Genomic DNA, 18,403 nt, shown 5'->3' with positions numbered 1-18,403 from the left:
AAATCTCCTGAGTAAAGTCTCGATACATCCTGATGAAGTCTCGTTCTCGTCCACAGAATGTGTTTGTAACAAGCTGGGCAGCGAAAACTCTAGCTGTCCGTCATCCGGCGACTGTCACTGCGACCGCAGCAGCGGTCAGTGTCAGTGCCTGCCCAACGTGATTGGTCAACACTGCGACCGCTGCGCACCCGACACCTGGAACATGGCGAGCGGCCACGGCTGTCAGACCTGCGACTGCAACCCCAAGCACTCTTACGGGACGTCCTGCAACGAGGTGAGGGGCAGGCTGTCATGTGATACAAAAGTAAACAATGTCAGATTCCAAACATTCATTAAATCATAGATAAAAAATAATAAAGGTCCAATAATTACCAGAAAATAAGAATAATTGTGTTCTCATTACCTTTGAATGAGCCATTTACTTCTACATAGGGAGTGGGTCGTCCTTTATGGAGATCGCCAGGTAGCACTGTTATGTTACTGCAGTAGCTCAGAACTGATGAACACACATAGGACCATTCACGTTTTCGTGTTGGCCCCTGTAGTAATGACGCTCAACTGCAGCACACACAATAGCTGCCCGTCTCTGAGATGAGAGGAAGAAACTTCTACGGATAATTCGGCTCTCGATAAAAACCTCCTGAACAATGGACACTGAAGGAATTCTAGCCAGGGGAAGTTTCAGCTGGTGGCAATCTGTAATTCACAGCTAGATGCCACCAAATTCCCTAAATCAGTGGTTCTCACCTGGTCCAGCCAAAGGGTCCAGATTTCTCTTAATAATAATGAATGTTTTTTTACAAACCTGACCTGTTTGCAAGTCACTTGGGGTCCATTCAGAATGGACCCGTGACACACTTTTGAACCAAGACTCACCAGTTGGGAACCACCGCCCTCCGACCTCCATCAGCTCCTGGTTCAATATTTAGATGATGATTGTAAAGACTGTGTTTGGTCCACAGATCAGCGGTCATTGTTCCTGTCAGCCGGGCTTCGGAGGAAGGACATGCAGCGAGTGTAAAGAGCTGTTCTGGGGAGACCCAGAGGTCAAATGTCACGGTATGTTTACTCTTTATTCAGCTTCATTTATTGCCACTGTGCAACATCTACATAGGGAACAAATGAAAAGCGAAGAGTGGATTTTTTAGATTGGATTCAGGAGACATGTTCCCTGACATCTAAACATTTAAAAGTCAACATCAGGGAAACATTTTCCATCAGCTTTGACCACGTTTGGGTCCTGCACTCTGTTGCGGCGTGCAGTATTCCGATCCAGGATGCCCTGATGGCGCCGGGTGTCTGCGGAGCTCTGAGTGCAACAATTGTTGGGTCAACCAGAGTCTTGTTATATCCATTCCACTTCCAGTGACGGGACATTAGCCAGTGCTTTCAGACCTAGAGTTGTCTTGCTTTGGTCCGAATCAGGGACTAATTTTGTTACAAAGTTGTATAATTGCCTAGAGTTGGTTTGTGTTCTCACGGCAGCATTTACAAGCGGACCAACGAGTGGGGAAAATCCAGGAAGTAAACAAAACGGTGAAGAAGAGTATACTTGCAAGATAAATGTGACACTTTCTAATGTCACAATGGAGGGACAACTACGCAGGTTGATTTTAGCGCTGCTCATCATGGACTATATTGCTGTCATTGTTCATTTTAGTCAAACCATACAGTTTGAAAATGAGGCGCGGCTCCAACTAGAAAACAATGTTTTGATGTATTGGATGTGCTGAATGTGCATATTAAGGCAGTACAGGAGGAGGTGCACATTAATAATCCTCCAGGACTGTAACATGCTCATGTTTAACCCAAACAATGTGTCATGTGACTGCAGTTGCTTCACATCCAGGTCAGAACACATTCTCACCACAAACCGCACCAGAGTTCGTTCACCTCTTCAAGAAGGTTTTGGTCTGGTTGTTTTGGTGCACACCCGAGTGCGATTGCTGAGTTAGATTGAACCGAACCAAACAGGGCAGCTTGAGTAAAACATGACAGTGACAGTGTCAGATCTACCTATGTGTACGTGAAGGAGAAACTGCTGAGTCACAGTTCAGATCTCATTGACTCAGCCACTGCTCCACTGCATCGTGGGAACATTCTTCCTCCTAGCATCCTCTGCTGTGACTTATATTAAATCCAGATGTTACCAGAGGCCCCGGGGCCCTGTTGCCATGGACACAAGACCAGAGATCTGTCTTAGCATCCAAATATCCCTCCAAAATCCACAAAGGGGCTTTGTTAGTGAGACGCAAAGCGGAAGGTCAGAAACTGGACCTGCTGAGAGAGAAGAGGGAGAGAGGGGGTCCATGACCAACACTGTCTGTCTGTCTCTCTCTCTATGAGTCTGTCTGTCTGTCTCTCTGAGTCTGTCTTTCTTTCTGTCTGTCTGTTTGTTTGCCCCAGTGAATCAGAGAGAAATCTCAGTCTGGTTCAGGTTTGTTGTTCCTGCAGCATGAGGGAGCTTCAGATGTTTGATACAAACCAGATGTTGAAAACACATAGACACACACATAGACACACACACGTCTCCCCTCAGGAGATGTTTTCACGAGTAGGAAGTTAAACAGTATTTTTCTGACTCTTCCTGTAAATTGTTTTTACAGTAAATGAAAGGTTGACCTCCGGAAGACATTTCAACATTTTTATCAGATGACGAAATAACAGAGGTAGAAACTTTCATCACTATGATTGTGATTCCTGCTCGGATAGTTCAGTCTGCAGAGTTTGTTTTGACTGAACAAAGAGACACTAACAGAAACTACTAATCTAAAAAACAAACAAACCCCAAATCAAATAAATGAAGACACCCACAATCACCACAGCGTTCCCTCTGTTCTTCACTTTCTGTCAGCTGACAGGCTGTGTCCACTAGAGGCCGCTGGTGTCCTTTACTGTTCTCATGTCGTCTGTTTTCAGGATTTCCCTCAGGCTGAACATTTGAATGTTAAAAACAACACAGCAGTTTGTTCAGACTCATCTCTGATTGGTTAAAACAAAACACAGAGGAAACAATCATTTGAGGTTTTTATTAGTTTCACTGGAGAAACTTTATGTTCGCTTTAACTTTATCTGTTACATGACTAACTCATGACGTTCAGTTATGTGTCATAACTATTCCACTACAGTATTGATGAACTGACACTGCTGCTTTAACTATTTGATTCTTTGACTGAGCTGGGAAAAAAATCATGTAAAGCATTGCTATTGAAGTGTCAAAAGTCGGCGCCTGGAAGTGGGCCTGTAGGCTCCCGACCTTGAACCTCTTGTCTCTTGTCAGTTGTCCTCAGATGTCGATTTTGATATCTTAGGCTCAGCTGGTAAATACTTAAAGAAACACTGGAAACAGGCAAAGTCCGATGCAATCAAGTTTGATGTGTCAACAGGCTTTAACACATACAACTTAGCGAGTCAGACTCCGGAGTGTGACTGAAAACCTGCTCTCTGAGCCCTGGCTTATATGCTGGTGGAGATTCAAATGAGTCTCCACCTCTTTTTGCTAATCCTTCCCACTCAAGTCCAATTCTATTGGTGGAAAACTTTCCTTTGTGTCCAATTCTAATTGGGCCCGTTTTTAATGGTGTAATGCAGCCTGGAATTTCCCAAATCTTCTACCCTTAGGTCTGGTTTCGCTTTCACTCTATTTTTAAAAAACATGTGAATTTTGGGGACTTTTTATACAGTCCTCAGTGCTCCCATTCTTATACAATACAAAGTGAACCTTTAGAACACAATATGTGAATGTGTGTGTATTACAACATTTGAGTATGTGTTTCATCATTAAACAAAACATAGTGTGTTATAGATGTGTTCTTTCAGTAGGTGCATGCAACATGATTACATAGTCTGGTGCTATGAATATTTTGACATATACAACAATGTTTTATCATATTCAGATGCAGATCAAGGAGCTTTATAATGCCTTGTACATGAAACGTGATTATAGGATCTTTTTTGTCTCTTAATCAACTTATGTATCTTAACCTTGTTACTTGATTTATTGGACCCGAACTTTTACACTACACTATGGCAACCACCTGACATGACATGACATGACATGATGATCAGTGGATGATTTAAAATGTGATGTTGTAAGATCATCTAGTTTAACACCAGAACGAAACCAACAGAGTCTGACTGAAACATTATCTGTCCGTTGGGGTTTCAGTCTGTCAGTGTCAGGGTATCTGTCCATCAGGGTTTTGGTCTGTCAGGGTTTCTTTCTGTCAAAGTTTCTGTCTGTCAGGGCCCGGGTATCTGTCAGGGTCAGGGTTTCTGTCTGTCAGGTTCAGGGTTTCTGTCTGTCAGGGTCAGGGTTTCTGTCTGTCAGGGTCAGGGTTTCTGTCTGTCAGAGTTTCTGTCTGTCAGGGTCAGGGTTTCTGTCTGTCTGTCAGGGTATCTGTCTGTCAGGGTCAGGGTTTCTGTCTGTCAGGGTATCTGTCTGTCAGGGTCAGGGTTTCTGTCTGTCAGAGTTTCTGTCTGTCAGGGTCAGGGTATCTGTCTGTCAGGGTTTCTGTCTGTCAGGGTCAGGGTTTCTGTCAGGGTTAGGGTATCTGTCTGTCAGGGTCAGGGTTTCTGTCTGTCAGAGTTTCTGTCTGTCAGGGTCAGGGTATCTGTCAGGGTTTCTGTCTGTCAGGGTCAGGGTATCTGTCTGTCAGGGTCAGGGTATCTGTCTGTCAGGGTTTCTGTCTGTCAGGGTCAGGGTATCTGTCTGTCAGGGTTTCTGTCTGTCAGAGTTTCTGTCTGTCAGGGTCAGGGTTTCTGTCTGTCAGGGTCAGGGTTTCTGTCTGTCAGGGTCAGGGTATCTGTCTGTCAGGGTTTCTGTCTGTCAGTGTCAGGGTATCTGTCCATCAGGGTTTTGGTCTGTCAGGGTTTCTTTCTGTCAAAGTTTCTGTCTGTCAGGGCCCGGGTATCTGTCAGGGTCAGGGTATCTTTCAGGGTCAGGGTATCTGTCTGTCAGGGTCAGGGTTTCTGTCTGTCAGGGTCAGGGTTTCTGTCTGTCAGAGTTTCTGTCTGTCAGGGTCAGGGTTTCTGTCTGTCAGGGTCAGGGTATCTGTCTGTCAGGGTCAGGGTTTCTGTCTGTCAGGGTATCTGTCTGTCAGGGTCAGCGTTTCTGTCTGTCAGAGTTTCTGTCTGTCAGGGTCAGGGTATCTGTCTGTCAGGGTATCTGTCTGTCAGGGTCAGGGTTTCTGTCTGTCAGGGTCAGGGTATCTGTCTGTCAGGGTCAGGGTTTCTGTCTGTCAGGGTCAGGGTTTCTGTCTGTCAGAGTTTCTGTCTGTCAGGGTCAGGGTATCTGTCTGTCAGGGTCAGGGTATCTGTCTGTCAGGGTTTCTGTCTGTCAGGGTCAGGGTATCTGTCTGTCAGGGTTTCTGTCTGTCAGGGTCAGGGTTTCTGTCTGTCAGGGTTTCTGTCTGTCAGAGTTTCTGTCTGTCAGGGTCAGGGTTTCTGTCTGTCAGGGTATCTGTCTGTCAGGGTTTCTGTCTGTCAGAGTTTCTGTCTGTCAGGGTTAGGGTATCGGTCTTTCAGGGTTTCTGTCTGTCTGTCAGAGTTTCTGTCTGTCAGGGTTAGGATATTGGTCTGTCAGGGTTTCTGTCTGTCAGGGTACAGTTTGGGTATCGGTCTGTCAGAGTTTCTATCTGTCAGGGTTTCCGTCCATCAGGGTATCTGTCTATGAGGGTTGGGGTATCTGTATGTCAGGGTCAGGGTTTGCGTCTATCAGGGTACCTGTCTGTCAGGCTAGGGGTATCTGTCATTCATGGTCAGGTTCTCCATCTGTCAGGGTATCAACAGCTCCTGAAGAGCCCTCAGTGTAGCTTGAGCACACCTCTAACTCTCGCTGTGTTTCCGTTTCAGCATGCGACTGCGACCCTCAAGGGATCTCAGAGCAGCAGTGTAACAAAGCCAACGGTCACTGCGTCTGTGTGGAAGGCGTTTCTGGGCCACGCTGCGACACCTGTGCCCGTGGGTTCTCCGGTACCTTCCCTGACTGCCAACGCTGCCACCAGTGCTTCGCTGAGTGGGATGAGGTCATTGGTCAGCTGACCAATCAGACACACCGCCTTGTCAACAAGGTCAACGCCATCAAAGCCAATGGAGTCAGTGGACCGTACAGGAAATCTATTGACAGCATGGAAAAGAGCGTCGCCAACATCAGAATCATCCTGAACCAGAACCCAGCTTCACAGCCGCTGTCGGAGATCCAGGAGCTGCTGCAGCAGGCCAGGTGAGATTATATTTAATCTGGAGATTAAAACAGCTCAGATTAATACAACCCAACTCCAAAAATGTTGGGACATTGTATAGAAATATAAATAAAAACATATTGCAATGATATGCACATCTTTTTTGACCTGTGTTTGATTGAATACAGTCCAAGGACAAGATATTTCATGTTTAAATGTTTGTAAATACATATACACTCATTCTGAATTTGATGCCTGCAGCACTTTCCAAATAAATTGGGACAGGGGCATGTTTACCACTGTGTGACATCACCTTTTCTGTTAGGGTGCTTTCAGACCTAGAGTTTCCATGCAAAAAAATCCCAGGAAGTAAACAAAATGTTGAAAAAGAGTACACTTGCAAGATAATACACTTTCTAATGTCACAATGGAGGGACAACTACGCAGGTTGATTTTAGCGCTGCTCATCGTGGACTATATTGCTGTCATTGTTCATTTTAGTCAAACCATACAGTTTGAAAACGAGGCGCGGCTCCAACTAGAAAACAATGTTTTGATGCATTGGATGTGCTGAATGTGCATATTAAGGCAGTACAGGAGGAGGTGCACATTAATAATCATTATATAATGATAATCATCACTATAACATGCTCATGCTTGTTTAACCTCATGCATGCCTCTTCAAGAAGGTCTCAGTCCAGTTGTTTTGGTGCACACCCAAGTGTGATTGCTGTGTTCAGACCTGCCCCAATGAACCGCACTTAGGGGGCAAACAAACTTGAGTTCGATTGAACTGAACCAAACAGGGCAGGTGTGAAAGCATCCCTAATAACACTCAGCACGTGTTTGGGAACTGAGGACACTAATTGTTGAAGTTTTGAAAGTAAAATTCTTACTTGATATATGACTTCAGTTGCTCAACAGTTCGGGGTCTCTGTTGTCATATTTGCACTTCATGATGCACCACGCATTTTCAATGGGAGACAGGTCTTGACTGCAGGCAGGTTAGTTAAGTACCTGCACTCTTTTGCAGAATGTGCTTCATTGTCTTGCTGGAATAAGCAGGGACATCCCTGGAAATTGTGTCATCTGGATTGCAGCATATTTTGCTCTAAAACCTGTATGTACCTTTCAGTGCTCATGATGCCTTCCCAGATGTGAGAGATGGGAGCTAACACATCCCCATACCATCGCATATGCTGGTTTTTTAACTTTGCACTGTCAACAATCTGTATGATCCTTTTTCTTTTCAGCCTGCAGAACATGACGTCCGTGATTTCCAAAAACAGTGTGAAATATGGACTCGTCAGACCAGGCACCCTTTCCTGCTGTGTGTCAGTCCATCTCAGATGAGCACAGGTCCAGAGAAATCAGCGTCATTTCTGGATGTTGTGGATATATGGCTCTCACTTTGCATGATAGAGTCTTACCGATAATGGTTTTCCAAAGTGTTCTTGAGCCCATGTAATAATATCCTTTATACATTTCTCCAGTTTTTCTAAATCTTTTGATGACATTATGGATTGTAGATGGTAAAATCCATGAAGTCCTTTCAGCTGTGTTAGAAATGTTGTTCTCAAACTGTTGGACTTTTTGCCCACACAGTTTTTCACAAAGTTACAACCCTTGCTTGTGAACAGCTGAGCCTTTCGAGGATGCCCCTTTCATACCTGTTACTGATACTCATTTGTTACCAGTTAATTTGTTGTTTACCTATGGAACGTCTTAAACAGGTGTTTTTTGAGCAGTCTTTTGTCGCTCCTAGCCCAACTTTTTTTGTTGGGTTGCAGGCATTGAATTCAGAATGAGGGTATATTTACAAAAACAATAAAGTTTATCAGTTTGAATATTAAATCTCTTCAATTGAGTGTAGGTCAAAAAGGATTTGCAAGTGACTGCATTCTGTTTTAATTTACGTTTTCACAGTGTCTCCACTTTTTTGGAGTTAAGATTGTATTCACTGTGACCTCTGACCTTCCTGTTTCCCTCAGTGACCTGATGGGGGCTCTAAGCCAGATGTTGAACCACACCGAAGAGACGCTGAGCCAGGTGGAGGACGAGGACGCGGCTGCAGGAACCAAACTGGACTCTTTGATGTCGGACACTCAGAAACTGGAGAGGACGGTCCAGGAGCTGTTGGATCAGGTCGAGTTCATCAAGAATTCTGACATCAGAGGTGAGAAGTGGTCATGGGACCAAACACTTTGAACATATCTCCTCAGTTCTTATGATTTTAGAACTGTCTTGGATGATTTTAAAAATTTCTCTGGATCAGTTCAGTAGAGTTTTGGTAGAATAGTCGTTTTTCTTCACTGCGTGTTTTGGGTCGACATTTTTAACGCCTTTTAGACCTCCAGTAGAATTGAAATGAAGTTCTCCTTACTGTGGTTCTTTGGTCTGATTTGTCCTTCCTGTCTGTTGCCAGGGGCGACCAACAGTGTCACTAAGTACTTCCTGCAGTCTAAGGCGGCTGAAGCTCGAGCAAACGCCTCCACCGTCGACCCCGACAGCCCCGTAGAAAACTCCAGCACCCTACGGCAACTCACAGAGGACAAAATGAACCAAACCAGAGAGGAGTTCCAGAGGAGGCACACTGAGTATGCTCAGAGACTGGATGACCTGGCAGGAGAGCTGCAGACTCTGGACCTATCAGAGATCAGCCACAAGGTGGGAGATTGTGTTTCTAACAGTGTTTAGCTTGAAGCTTCTATTGGGACGTGACACTTCTGTTTTATGTTTGTTATATATATGTTAGATATTATTTTTTATTATTATATCAGAATCAGAATCTCTCTTGATGTTCTGGTCTGTCCTGGTTCTTACAGACCTGTGGCAGTCCATCATCAGGTCAGGATTCGTGTTTGTCCTCTCCCTGTGGAGGTCTTGGCTGTGTGGACTCTGAGGGTCGAACCAAATGTGGAGGTGAAGGATGTGACGGTGTTGTGACGACTGCCCACAACGCCTGGAAAAAGGCCCAAGACTCTGAACAGGAAATCATTAGTGCCATGGAGGAAGTGGAGAAGCTCTCCAAAATGGTTAGTCTGATAGGTTCTGGTCTGAGCTGGATCTGGTTCAGGTGGACCTCAGTGGATGTTCTCAGCTGTGTTTTGTCTGCAGGTGTCGGAGGCCAAACTGAAGGCGGACGAGGCGAAGCTGAGCGCTCAGGATGTCCTGATGAAGACCAACAGAACCAAACAGAAAGTCCAGCAGAGTAACGAGGAGCTGAGAAGTCTCATCAAACAGATCAGAGACTTCCTCACACGTACGTCTCTCACCACCACTCACCAAACACAACATCTCCTGAGATTCATGGACTTGCTGTACCTCAGGGCCCTATTTCAGAAAGCAGGCTCAACAAACTCTGAGCCTAATCCCGATCTCTGAGTTGACTGAGCCTCACTAATCTTGCTTTCTGAAATAGGGCCCAGGTGTTCATCCTGTGTTGACAGTCAGATGAGACCCTAGAGGAGTCATTCTGGTTTATTCCAGCTCTGTAGTTCTGTGATGTTTCTACACTTCCTGTCAGTAACAAAAGCACCTCTGAGACTTCAATGAAAATCAAAGATCCTGATGGGGGCGGTCTCTTCTGGTTTTTAGCCTTGACCTGTTTATTACTAACAGATATCCATCACAGGATGTCACATTGCACTCCTATGGGGTCAGCAGGTCAGAAATATACTCAGGAGTCAGCCAGGAACTAAAGCAGATGTTTGTGCTGTATGTCTCTTGTGATCGGTCCTGAGGCAGCTGGAGTGGATCAGGTCACACTGACTCTTGAGGGAGCACACACAGTTTGCATAATGTAATAGCATGTTTCCAAATGACTGCATATCTACAAAAACGTAAGATTTATCAAGGTTTACACAATGGGAGCGCTGACATCAGTTTTTTTGCCTCTGTGCCAACGACAGCTGTGGCCGGAAAACAATATCTCAAGAACACCTCAAGGGAATTTCTTCAAATGTGGCACAAATGTCCACTTGGAGACAACAATGAACTGACTACATTTTGGTGGTCAAAGGTCAAGGTCTATGTGACCTCATCTGTCTCATACTTGTGATCGTGATATTGCAAGAGCACCTCGAGAGAATTTCTTCAAATGTGGCACAAATGTCCACTTGGACTCAACAATGAACTGACTACATTTTGGTGGTCAAAGGTCAAGGTCTATGTGACCTCATCTGTCTCATACTTGTGATCGTGATATCGCAAGAGCACCGTATTCTCGTGAACAAGGTATCTCAGGAACACCTTAAGGGAATTTTGTTAAATTTGACACAAACATCCACTTGGACTGAGGAATACATTATTGGAATTTTGTGGTCGAAGGTCAAAGGTCAAGGTCGGTGTGACCTAACAAAATATATTTTTGGCCATGTTGAATAATGTGATAAAAGAAGCTGGTTAGCATTTTTTTTTTTACTGCACTGCGTCCAGCATCCATCCTGTCCCCGATAACCCCTCTGAGTACATTTCAGTTTCTGAGTCCCAGACAATCGTATGATCTTCCTATCAACAGAATTCTCTACAGGACTGTGAGTTGGTGTCTTAACCTGGCTTTCCCAAATGTCACTCCAGCTGAGATCACTTTTTAATTGATCTCAATTCATATTGTATGCTCAGCTACATTATTGGAGTTAAAGGAGAAAATCTGATGTGCATAAAATTGGATACTGAAAAGATACTTTGGGAATATTCAACTGAAAAACAGCATGTAGACAGAGAATTGTAATGGACTGAGGACTGATCCCTGTGGTACTTAGCAGAGGATTCATATTGTCACACAGGATGTCTTATAGTACATGATGTTTCCACCCACTGTTCTAAATGTTTAGCTGAAATCAAGTGATCAACTGCAGCTGCAGTGAGAGCAAAAAGCACTAAAACAGATGTTTTGTAAAAGAAGCTCAAGAACCCTGAGAAGTGCCGTCTGTGTTGATCAGTGAGCTGCTCTGCTGCCTCACTTCCCATCAGCTCAGCAAGGGAGGGAAATGATTTCAAATGGCTGTGTCTAAAGAAGTCTGATGACCAGACAGCTGAGAAACAAACCATTGGCCAGAGCCGCCTCTTCTCTGAGGAAGCTAAGGTCCTTCAACATCTGCCGAGGACAATGCTGAGGATGTTTTCTAAGCCTGTGGTGGCCAGTGCTGTGCTGTTTGCCGTTGTGTGCTGGGGCAGCAGGTTGAGGGTAGCAGACAACAGACTCATTAAAGTGATTCTCAAGGCCAGTAATGTTGTGGGGTGGAGCTGGACTCTCTGGTGGCAGTGTCAGAGAGGAGGATGCTGTCTAAGATACGAATAAGAGTCAACATAAGAAACATGTACAGTTATTGTGCGCTGTATGTTGAATAAATATATAGATTCAAGGGGTGAGAAATATTGTACAGTTGAATATTTCCAGGGAATATTACTGCACCCAACAGATAATTATGAATTATAAATGCAGTATGTGAAAAATGTCCAAATGCCAGTCTATTCACTCAGAGCAGCTGAGACTCTGAGGGAGGAGCTGTGCAGGTTTATGGCCATTGGCATGAATGACTTCCTGTGGTGCTCTGTGGTGCATCTTGGGGGAATTAGTCTGTGACTGAATGTGCTTCTTTGTTTGACCAGCACATCGTGGAGTGGGTGGGAGACAGTGTCCAAGAAGACACGATTCTTTTTAATTTTATCAATGTATATATTGTGGTTAATTTTTCACACTTAGAGCCTCAGCACAGTGATGATATATACGTATATATATATTTTTTTGATATTTTAATATCTTAAATACTACTGTTAAACACTGTAGCATACTGCACATTTTATTTTTATTTTAATGCACATTTTCAGTTCTATTTCATTTTCTTTATTGTCTTATATTTACATGCTTATATTTCATACTCTTATTCTCACTTCTTATAATTCTCTATTCTTTACATCAGAGCGACTGTAACAAATCACAATTTCCCCTCTGGGACCAATAAAGTATTTCTGATTCTGATCCTGATTCTGAAACCTCTTCCTGTTGTTTCAGAGGACGCTGCAGACCTGGAGAGCGTTGAGCTGGTGGCTAACGAGGTTCTGGCCATGCAGATGCCAACTACACCGGCTCAGCTGCAGAACCTGACCGACGAGATCCGACAGAAGGTGGGAGAACTGGGAAACGTGGAGACCATCCTGCAGCAGAGCGCCGACGACATCCAGAGAGCTGAGAACCTGCTGGAGCAGGCCCGCCGAACCAGGTGAGTCCTACCTGTTCATCCAGGATGGTTTTACCTGTGCAGAGCCTGTTAGATTTGTTTTAGTCACTAAGTTCTGATGGAACTCAAAGACTTTAAGTGATCGTGTGGATCTTTAGAAATTGGGTTGAATGAAGTACTTATCCATAGTTAGTGTATTACTTAAAGCAGATGGTGGTAGGCAAGCCCCCAGTTTGGAGAAGCGGACCGCCACAGTGTACCGCTGTTATAGCCATCTATCAATCAATAACCTTATGTGGTTCTCACCTCTCTAACAGCTTGTAGTAAACTCATGAAATGTGACTTCCTGTGTTTGTCAGTGAGGAGGCATCAAACGTGAAGGACTCTGCAGAGAAGGTGAAACAAGCTCTGGAAGAAGCTAAGAGAGCTCAGACCGCCGCCAGCAGCGCCATCCAGCAGGCTACCGCCGACATCCGGAACACCAACAACCTGCTGTCGTCTGTCAGTACTGAGCCATGTTTAAAATGTTAACTTCACTGACATCACGTCACAACCTGTACTCAATGATAGGTTCACTGACTAACTAATAGGCCACCTGTCTGTGCTGCGTTAAGGTGACCTCGGAGACGGCAGATGCAGAGCTGAAGCTGGCTAACGCCACCCAAAGGCTGCAGAGTCTCGAGCAGGATGTAACCCTGCTGAGAGACAAAGGTGTGAACATCACAGTGAGCACCAAACGAACCAATGAGGATGCAGCGACCATCAGAAAGATTGCAGAGGATGTCAAGAAAGTGAGTTCACCTGTCAAACTGTCAATCAGTTAACATTAAATACACACAGCAGGTCGGTCCATGAAGGACACAAACACATCTGCACATTATGTTATATTTAAGACTGTATCTGTTGATGAGGAGCTTCAAACTAATCAATATATCTGTGTATAACTATGTGTGTGTTATTGTGCGTGTCTGGTTGTGCGTGTGTGTGTTGGTTTAGGACCTAGACTCCGAGCTGAAGAATAAGTACTCCACAGTGGAGGAGCTTATTGGTACGAAGGCTGGGGGCCTAGCGGACGCAAAGAAGAGGGCGGAGTCACTGCAGCAGGAAGCCAAAGATCTGCTGCTGAAGGCCAGCAACAAACTGCAGCTGCTCAAAGGTGACAGCACAGTTACATAACACTGACATCACACTTCCTGTCTCCACACTAGAGTCCCTGAGTTGAAGAGTCAGTCCACCATAAGGCTGGTGTTTGTGTGCAAGTTAAAGGTCCAGTGTGTAGGTTTAAGTTCTGCAAGCTCACCACTAGATGTCACTAAATCCTTAACACTAGACGTTTCAACAGTTGCATGTGTGAAGGTTAAACAATGAGGAAACGTTTTTCAGATCTGGAGAAATCTTACGAAGACAACCAGCGGACTCTGGAGGTGAAGGCGGAGCAGCTGGTGGAGTTGGAGGCGGCTGTGAAGGAGCTGCTTCAGGAGATCAGCCACAAGGTCACCATCTACAGCACCTGTGTGTTCTAAGGTCAAAGGACAGATTCAGAGTCAAAGTGAGCTGAATTAAAGGCACATGACACATATTTTATCTTAAAAATTTTATCTGAAATCTGACCCGTTGTGCTCTGACCTTCATACGAAGTGCACCGTCCTCTTTGATCTGAAACAATCACAGATTAAATGTTTTTTGTTTTGCTTTTAATGAAACCACTCTGACAAAGATATTGAATATTTAATTTTCAGCTAATTAGGTTTTTAAAACCTGCAATCAGCTGCATTTACACACAAAGATAATGGAACTATTACAAGACATTAAGTAGGTAACAGACTATTGAGTATTGAAAAACAACAGTTTGATCCTTTAAGAGTTGTAAAACTCTTTAAATCCATTGAAATATGAGTTTGGAAAATAAGTCAGATTCAGCTGAAACTCATCAGACTGACACAGATGAATTTAACTGGCTGGTTCATCAAATGAGATAATCATTATTTTTTTTAGTTAAAGAGAACTTTTTTAAAGCTTCACCAAAGGTTAGCTGCAGTAAAAGTTTTGAATTTGAGTTTTTAAATCAGTTGAATGTCTTTGTGAATGTAATAACGTCAAAGTTACGGATTGTCAATCGTTTGATTCCAGTTTAACTAAAAGTTTAGTTATGAAACAGTGAATGTTTAAACCATATGACTGCAACTTTTTAACTTCCTCATTTTGTATTTCCTGTATTTTTTTTTTTTTGCTTTTCTACGCGGCCAAAACTGAACAAAGTAATTTTTAATAAAAGCTCCTACTTAAAATCACACTGAGTCCACTGCTATTTATTTCAGAGTGTTTAATACCAATTAATATGTCTGTTATTTACCAGGTAATTTATCTGTTTACACCAGTTAATATCTAATGATAATATGAGTTTTGAGTGATATTATGAGTTGATTGGAGTTACTAATTCTGTTACTGACATGGATGATGATCACTGTGATTTTATTTGTCTGAAACCTTACTTGCATCCAACACATACTGCTCATAAGTCTTCATGGCTGTGTTATAGTGTGATACAGGTAACTGCAGGACTGATGAGGACACTGTGACAGTCAGGTGACAGGAAAAGGACAGAAAGTCCGAGGAAATCTGGTGGGCAGATGGAAAATGGCAAAGACAGAGACAGGCTTATCCAAATGTCTGGACTTCACCGCACTTGCAGAATCGCACATTCTCGGGGAAGTCTGGGAGTGCTTAGAGGTGTCGAAATCCACAATAAATCCAGCCCACCAGGACCTAAAATGAACTTTCTGCAGACTTCCAGAGAGTCAACTTGGGGTTCAGACTTCAGTGATTTAATTGCCCACAGTTCATAACAAAACTTACGTACAGTTGCTGTAGCCTGTTATAACTCGGTTGTAGAAATATAGGTTATGGAGAGTGATCAAAATGCAGTGTTGCTGCCTACCCTATAGGTTTCACAGTGTAATGCCAAATAGATAGGCTGGAAAAGGGTCCGAAAAACAACAGTCATGGGTCGGTCCTTATCCAGAAATGAGTCAAGTCAGGTCAAGTCAAATTTATTTATAAAGCACATTTAAAAACAACCCAAGTCGACCAAAGTGCTGTACAGTTAAAAATGAATAAAAGAGATACAAGTGAAGTAAAATAATAAACAGAACAAAAACAGCAACCAACATAGTTAAAGGCACAAATAAACACAAAGGCAACATCAGGAGGACTCAGCTTTAGTAAAAAGGAAAGTTTTTAGCCTTGATTTAAAAGAGTCGATGGATGGGGCAAGTCTGACAGAGGGGGGAATGCTGTTCCAGAGTCTGGGGGCTGCGACCGCAAAGGCACGGTCACCCCTGAGTTTAAAATTAGTGTGTGGAACAGTTAAAAGCCCCAGGTCAGCCGGCCTGAGGGGTCTGGAGGTGGAGTATGGGCTTAACAGTTCTGTCATGTAGGAGGGGGCCACTCCATTCAGGGCTTTGTAGGTGAATAAAAGTCAGAAATCAATACGGTGCTGCACTGGCAGCCAGTGGAGAGAGACTAGGACAGGGGTGATGTGGTCTCTCTTTCGGGTACCTGTCAAAAGTCTGGCTGCAGCGTTTTGTACTACTTAGAGATGACTGATTAATTCCAGTGTAAAGAGAGTTGCAGTAGTCCAAGCGGGTGGAAATGAAAGCATGGATGACTTTTTCTAGGTCCTTGAAACTGAGGAATGGTTTGAGTTTTGAGATGGCGCAAAGTTGGAAAAAAACTGGCTTTGACTACTGAGTTGACCTGTTTATCAAACTTGAGTGCAGAATCAAAAATGACACCGAGGTTTTTGACATGAGGTTTGATAAGAGTGGACAGGTTGCCAAGACTGTTGGATATCTAGGTTGATGTTGTCAGAGGGGCCAAAGACAATGATTTCAGATTTAGCTTCATTTAGTTGAAGGAAGTTTACTGCCATCCAGGACTTTATTTCATTGATGCAGTTGAAGATATTGTGAAATGATATTTATATCCTGTCACCTGCAGGGACAGATAAGAAACAATAAATTGTGTAGATAATAAAGCCTCCAAAAAAATAGCATTTTAAGTCTTGTTTGTGATTTATCCTGGGGTTTTATACTTAGGGATTTATTTATGGCTTCACATGAGTAGAAGAAATCATCACTCATCGCTCATCGTTAGGCTAAGTTATACAGTGTGAAATGCCATAGGCTTGTGCTAACAACGTTAGCATGTTATATTTGTTTGGAAAACGTGTTTAGTATAAGACAGTTGTTTTGTCGGTGAACCCTGTGAGTTGTAATGGGGCTGAATTTTGTAACATTACCTTTGTTAAATGTTGCTGTTGTCCCTGGCTTCATATGAGTAGAGGAAAAGTCCCCTAACAGCTAGGCTAATTTACACAATGTAAAATGCCATAGGCTTGTGCTGAAAACATTAGCATGTTGTATTGGTGGGGAAAATGTGTCCAGATAAGGACAAGTGTTTGTCTGTGAATGCTGCAAGTTATAGTGAAGCCAATTTGTGTACTTGTATTTGAAATTATAGACATTAAGCCATGTTTAATGTGTGTTAAATGTGTGTTTTGAATCAACTTAACTTTACAGCCCTTCACAGAAACCTCGTCACTGACTAGTGTTTTGGAGGTGTAACTGCAGAGTGACACATTCACACCACCACACAAGTGTACTCACAAAGGCGTAGGCAACGTGCATAGGGTCTGCCACACAAGTAAATCCCGCTTCATCAGTTCTCAAGTCCACTTGGATTCAGCCACAGACCTATAAAGCTCACTGGATGCTGTCACTTCCTGTTTGTCAGTTTGGACTCGTGAGCAGCAGATACTGTGGATGAGAGCTCATGCAAACAAACATTTCAGTGATTGATTAGAACCAGTGAATGAATTTACGTAATGATTGAATTGAATGTGTGGTGTGAAAGAGGGAACTGCCCATTGGTTCGACATCCCATTGTTCCGACCATATTAAACTCATTGTTCCGAAGTCCGTTCCGAAATCATCATGATGCCCTGTGGTTAAGGTCTGGTTAGGTTTAGGCACAAAAACCACTTGGTTAGGGTTAGGAAAAGATCATGGTGTGGGTTAAAATGAAAAAGAAAGTGACAAACACATAAGCCGTGAGCCTGCTCCGCCTCAAGCCGGTCGCGGCGCACCACCCGCCGCAAGCCGTTCAGCATAGGCTGTCGAACCAATGACATGGACCCGTGAAAGATGACAGGATGCACACCAATTTATCTCTGCTAGCACCTCAGCTAACGTTAACACTATGAACCACAGTTAAACCATAGTGGACTTCAGTTTAACACACAAAATTATAGCTAGCATCTCAGCTAACATTAGCTAGCAGGTTGGGCCTGACCTGGAGTTACTAACATGTCAATCTGGAAATCCATCGGTAAAAAAAACAAAAACTTTTTTTCTCCTTCCTTTCCTTTTCCTTTTCTACAATGTAAATTGCAGATTCTGTCTTGAGAGATTACAACATGTTAGCACACTGAACTCCATGTGTTCATTATGCTAACGTCAGAGCTACGGCACTCAGTGAGCATCACTACATCAACTCTACTGCCTGAATGGCATAGGATGATAGGACCAGTACTAATACGATTAATGTGTGTGTTTGGGCATCACAGTGGACCTTTGTTCACAGCAGACATTTCGACATGTCATTGGAGGAAAAGCACAGGTGACACCATCACATTAATGATGGCTCAGTTACATTAATTGTCCCAGTAACTTATTCCATGGAACCAGCATGTAGGCTGACCAAACGTCCTCTTTTGCCCGGACATGTCCACTTTTCATGTCCTGTACTGGGCGTCCAGGGGGTCTTTATAAATTGATGATAATGTCAGGTTTTCTTTATGTGTGTGTTAGAGTGCGGCACGGACCGCATATTTCTGTCGACAGTCATTATGTTTTGTTATGTCTGAAACCGAACCGAGACCGACATTATTTAATTACTAAAGCACTGAGTTTGTGTCACACAGTTGTTACGGTTACAGGCTATTTAACAGGCCGGGCGTGCGCTGTGGGTGCTCCATGA

The 18,403-nt window shown here is 43.6% G+C and overlaps 1 protein-coding gene across 1 annotated transcript in view; it reads left to right on the top strand.

The window, feature by feature from the left end:
- The window catches only part of lamb1a (laminin, beta 1a), a 42,003-nt gene extending 27,348 nt beyond the window's left edge, over window positions 1-14,655 (top strand). Inside the window, exons 22-33 of the mRNA XM_033635390.2 lie at window positions 57-274; window positions 963-1,059; window positions 5,854-6,223; window positions 8,174-8,358; window positions 8,608-8,849; window positions 9,008-9,217; window positions 9,300-9,444; window positions 12,199-12,406; window positions 12,724-12,865; window positions 12,979-13,155; window positions 13,361-13,520; window positions 13,748-14,655. Coding sequence (XP_033491281.2) covers window positions 57-274; window positions 963-1,059; window positions 5,854-6,223; window positions 8,174-8,358; window positions 8,608-8,849; window positions 9,008-9,217; window positions 9,300-9,444; window positions 12,199-12,406; window positions 12,724-12,865; window positions 12,979-13,155; window positions 13,361-13,520; window positions 13,748-13,887 — 2,294 coding nt within the window. The 3' untranslated portion in view covers window positions 13,888-14,655. The remainder of the gene's footprint in view (window positions 1-56; window positions 275-962; window positions 1,060-5,853; window positions 6,224-8,173; window positions 8,359-8,607; window positions 8,850-9,007; window positions 9,218-9,299; window positions 9,445-12,198; window positions 12,407-12,723; window positions 12,866-12,978; window positions 13,156-13,360; window positions 13,521-13,747) is intronic.
- The last annotated feature ends 3,748 nt before the right edge of the window (window positions 14,656-18,403 follow it).

This window comes from Epinephelus lanceolatus, chromosome 5 (assembly GCF_041903045.1).
Source record: "Epinephelus lanceolatus isolate andai-2023 chromosome 5, ASM4190304v1, whole genome shotgun sequence".
NCBI lineage: Eukaryota > Metazoa > Chordata > Actinopteri > Perciformes > Serranidae > Epinephelus > Epinephelus lanceolatus.
This window is presented reverse-complemented; position numbering and strand designations above follow the sequence as displayed.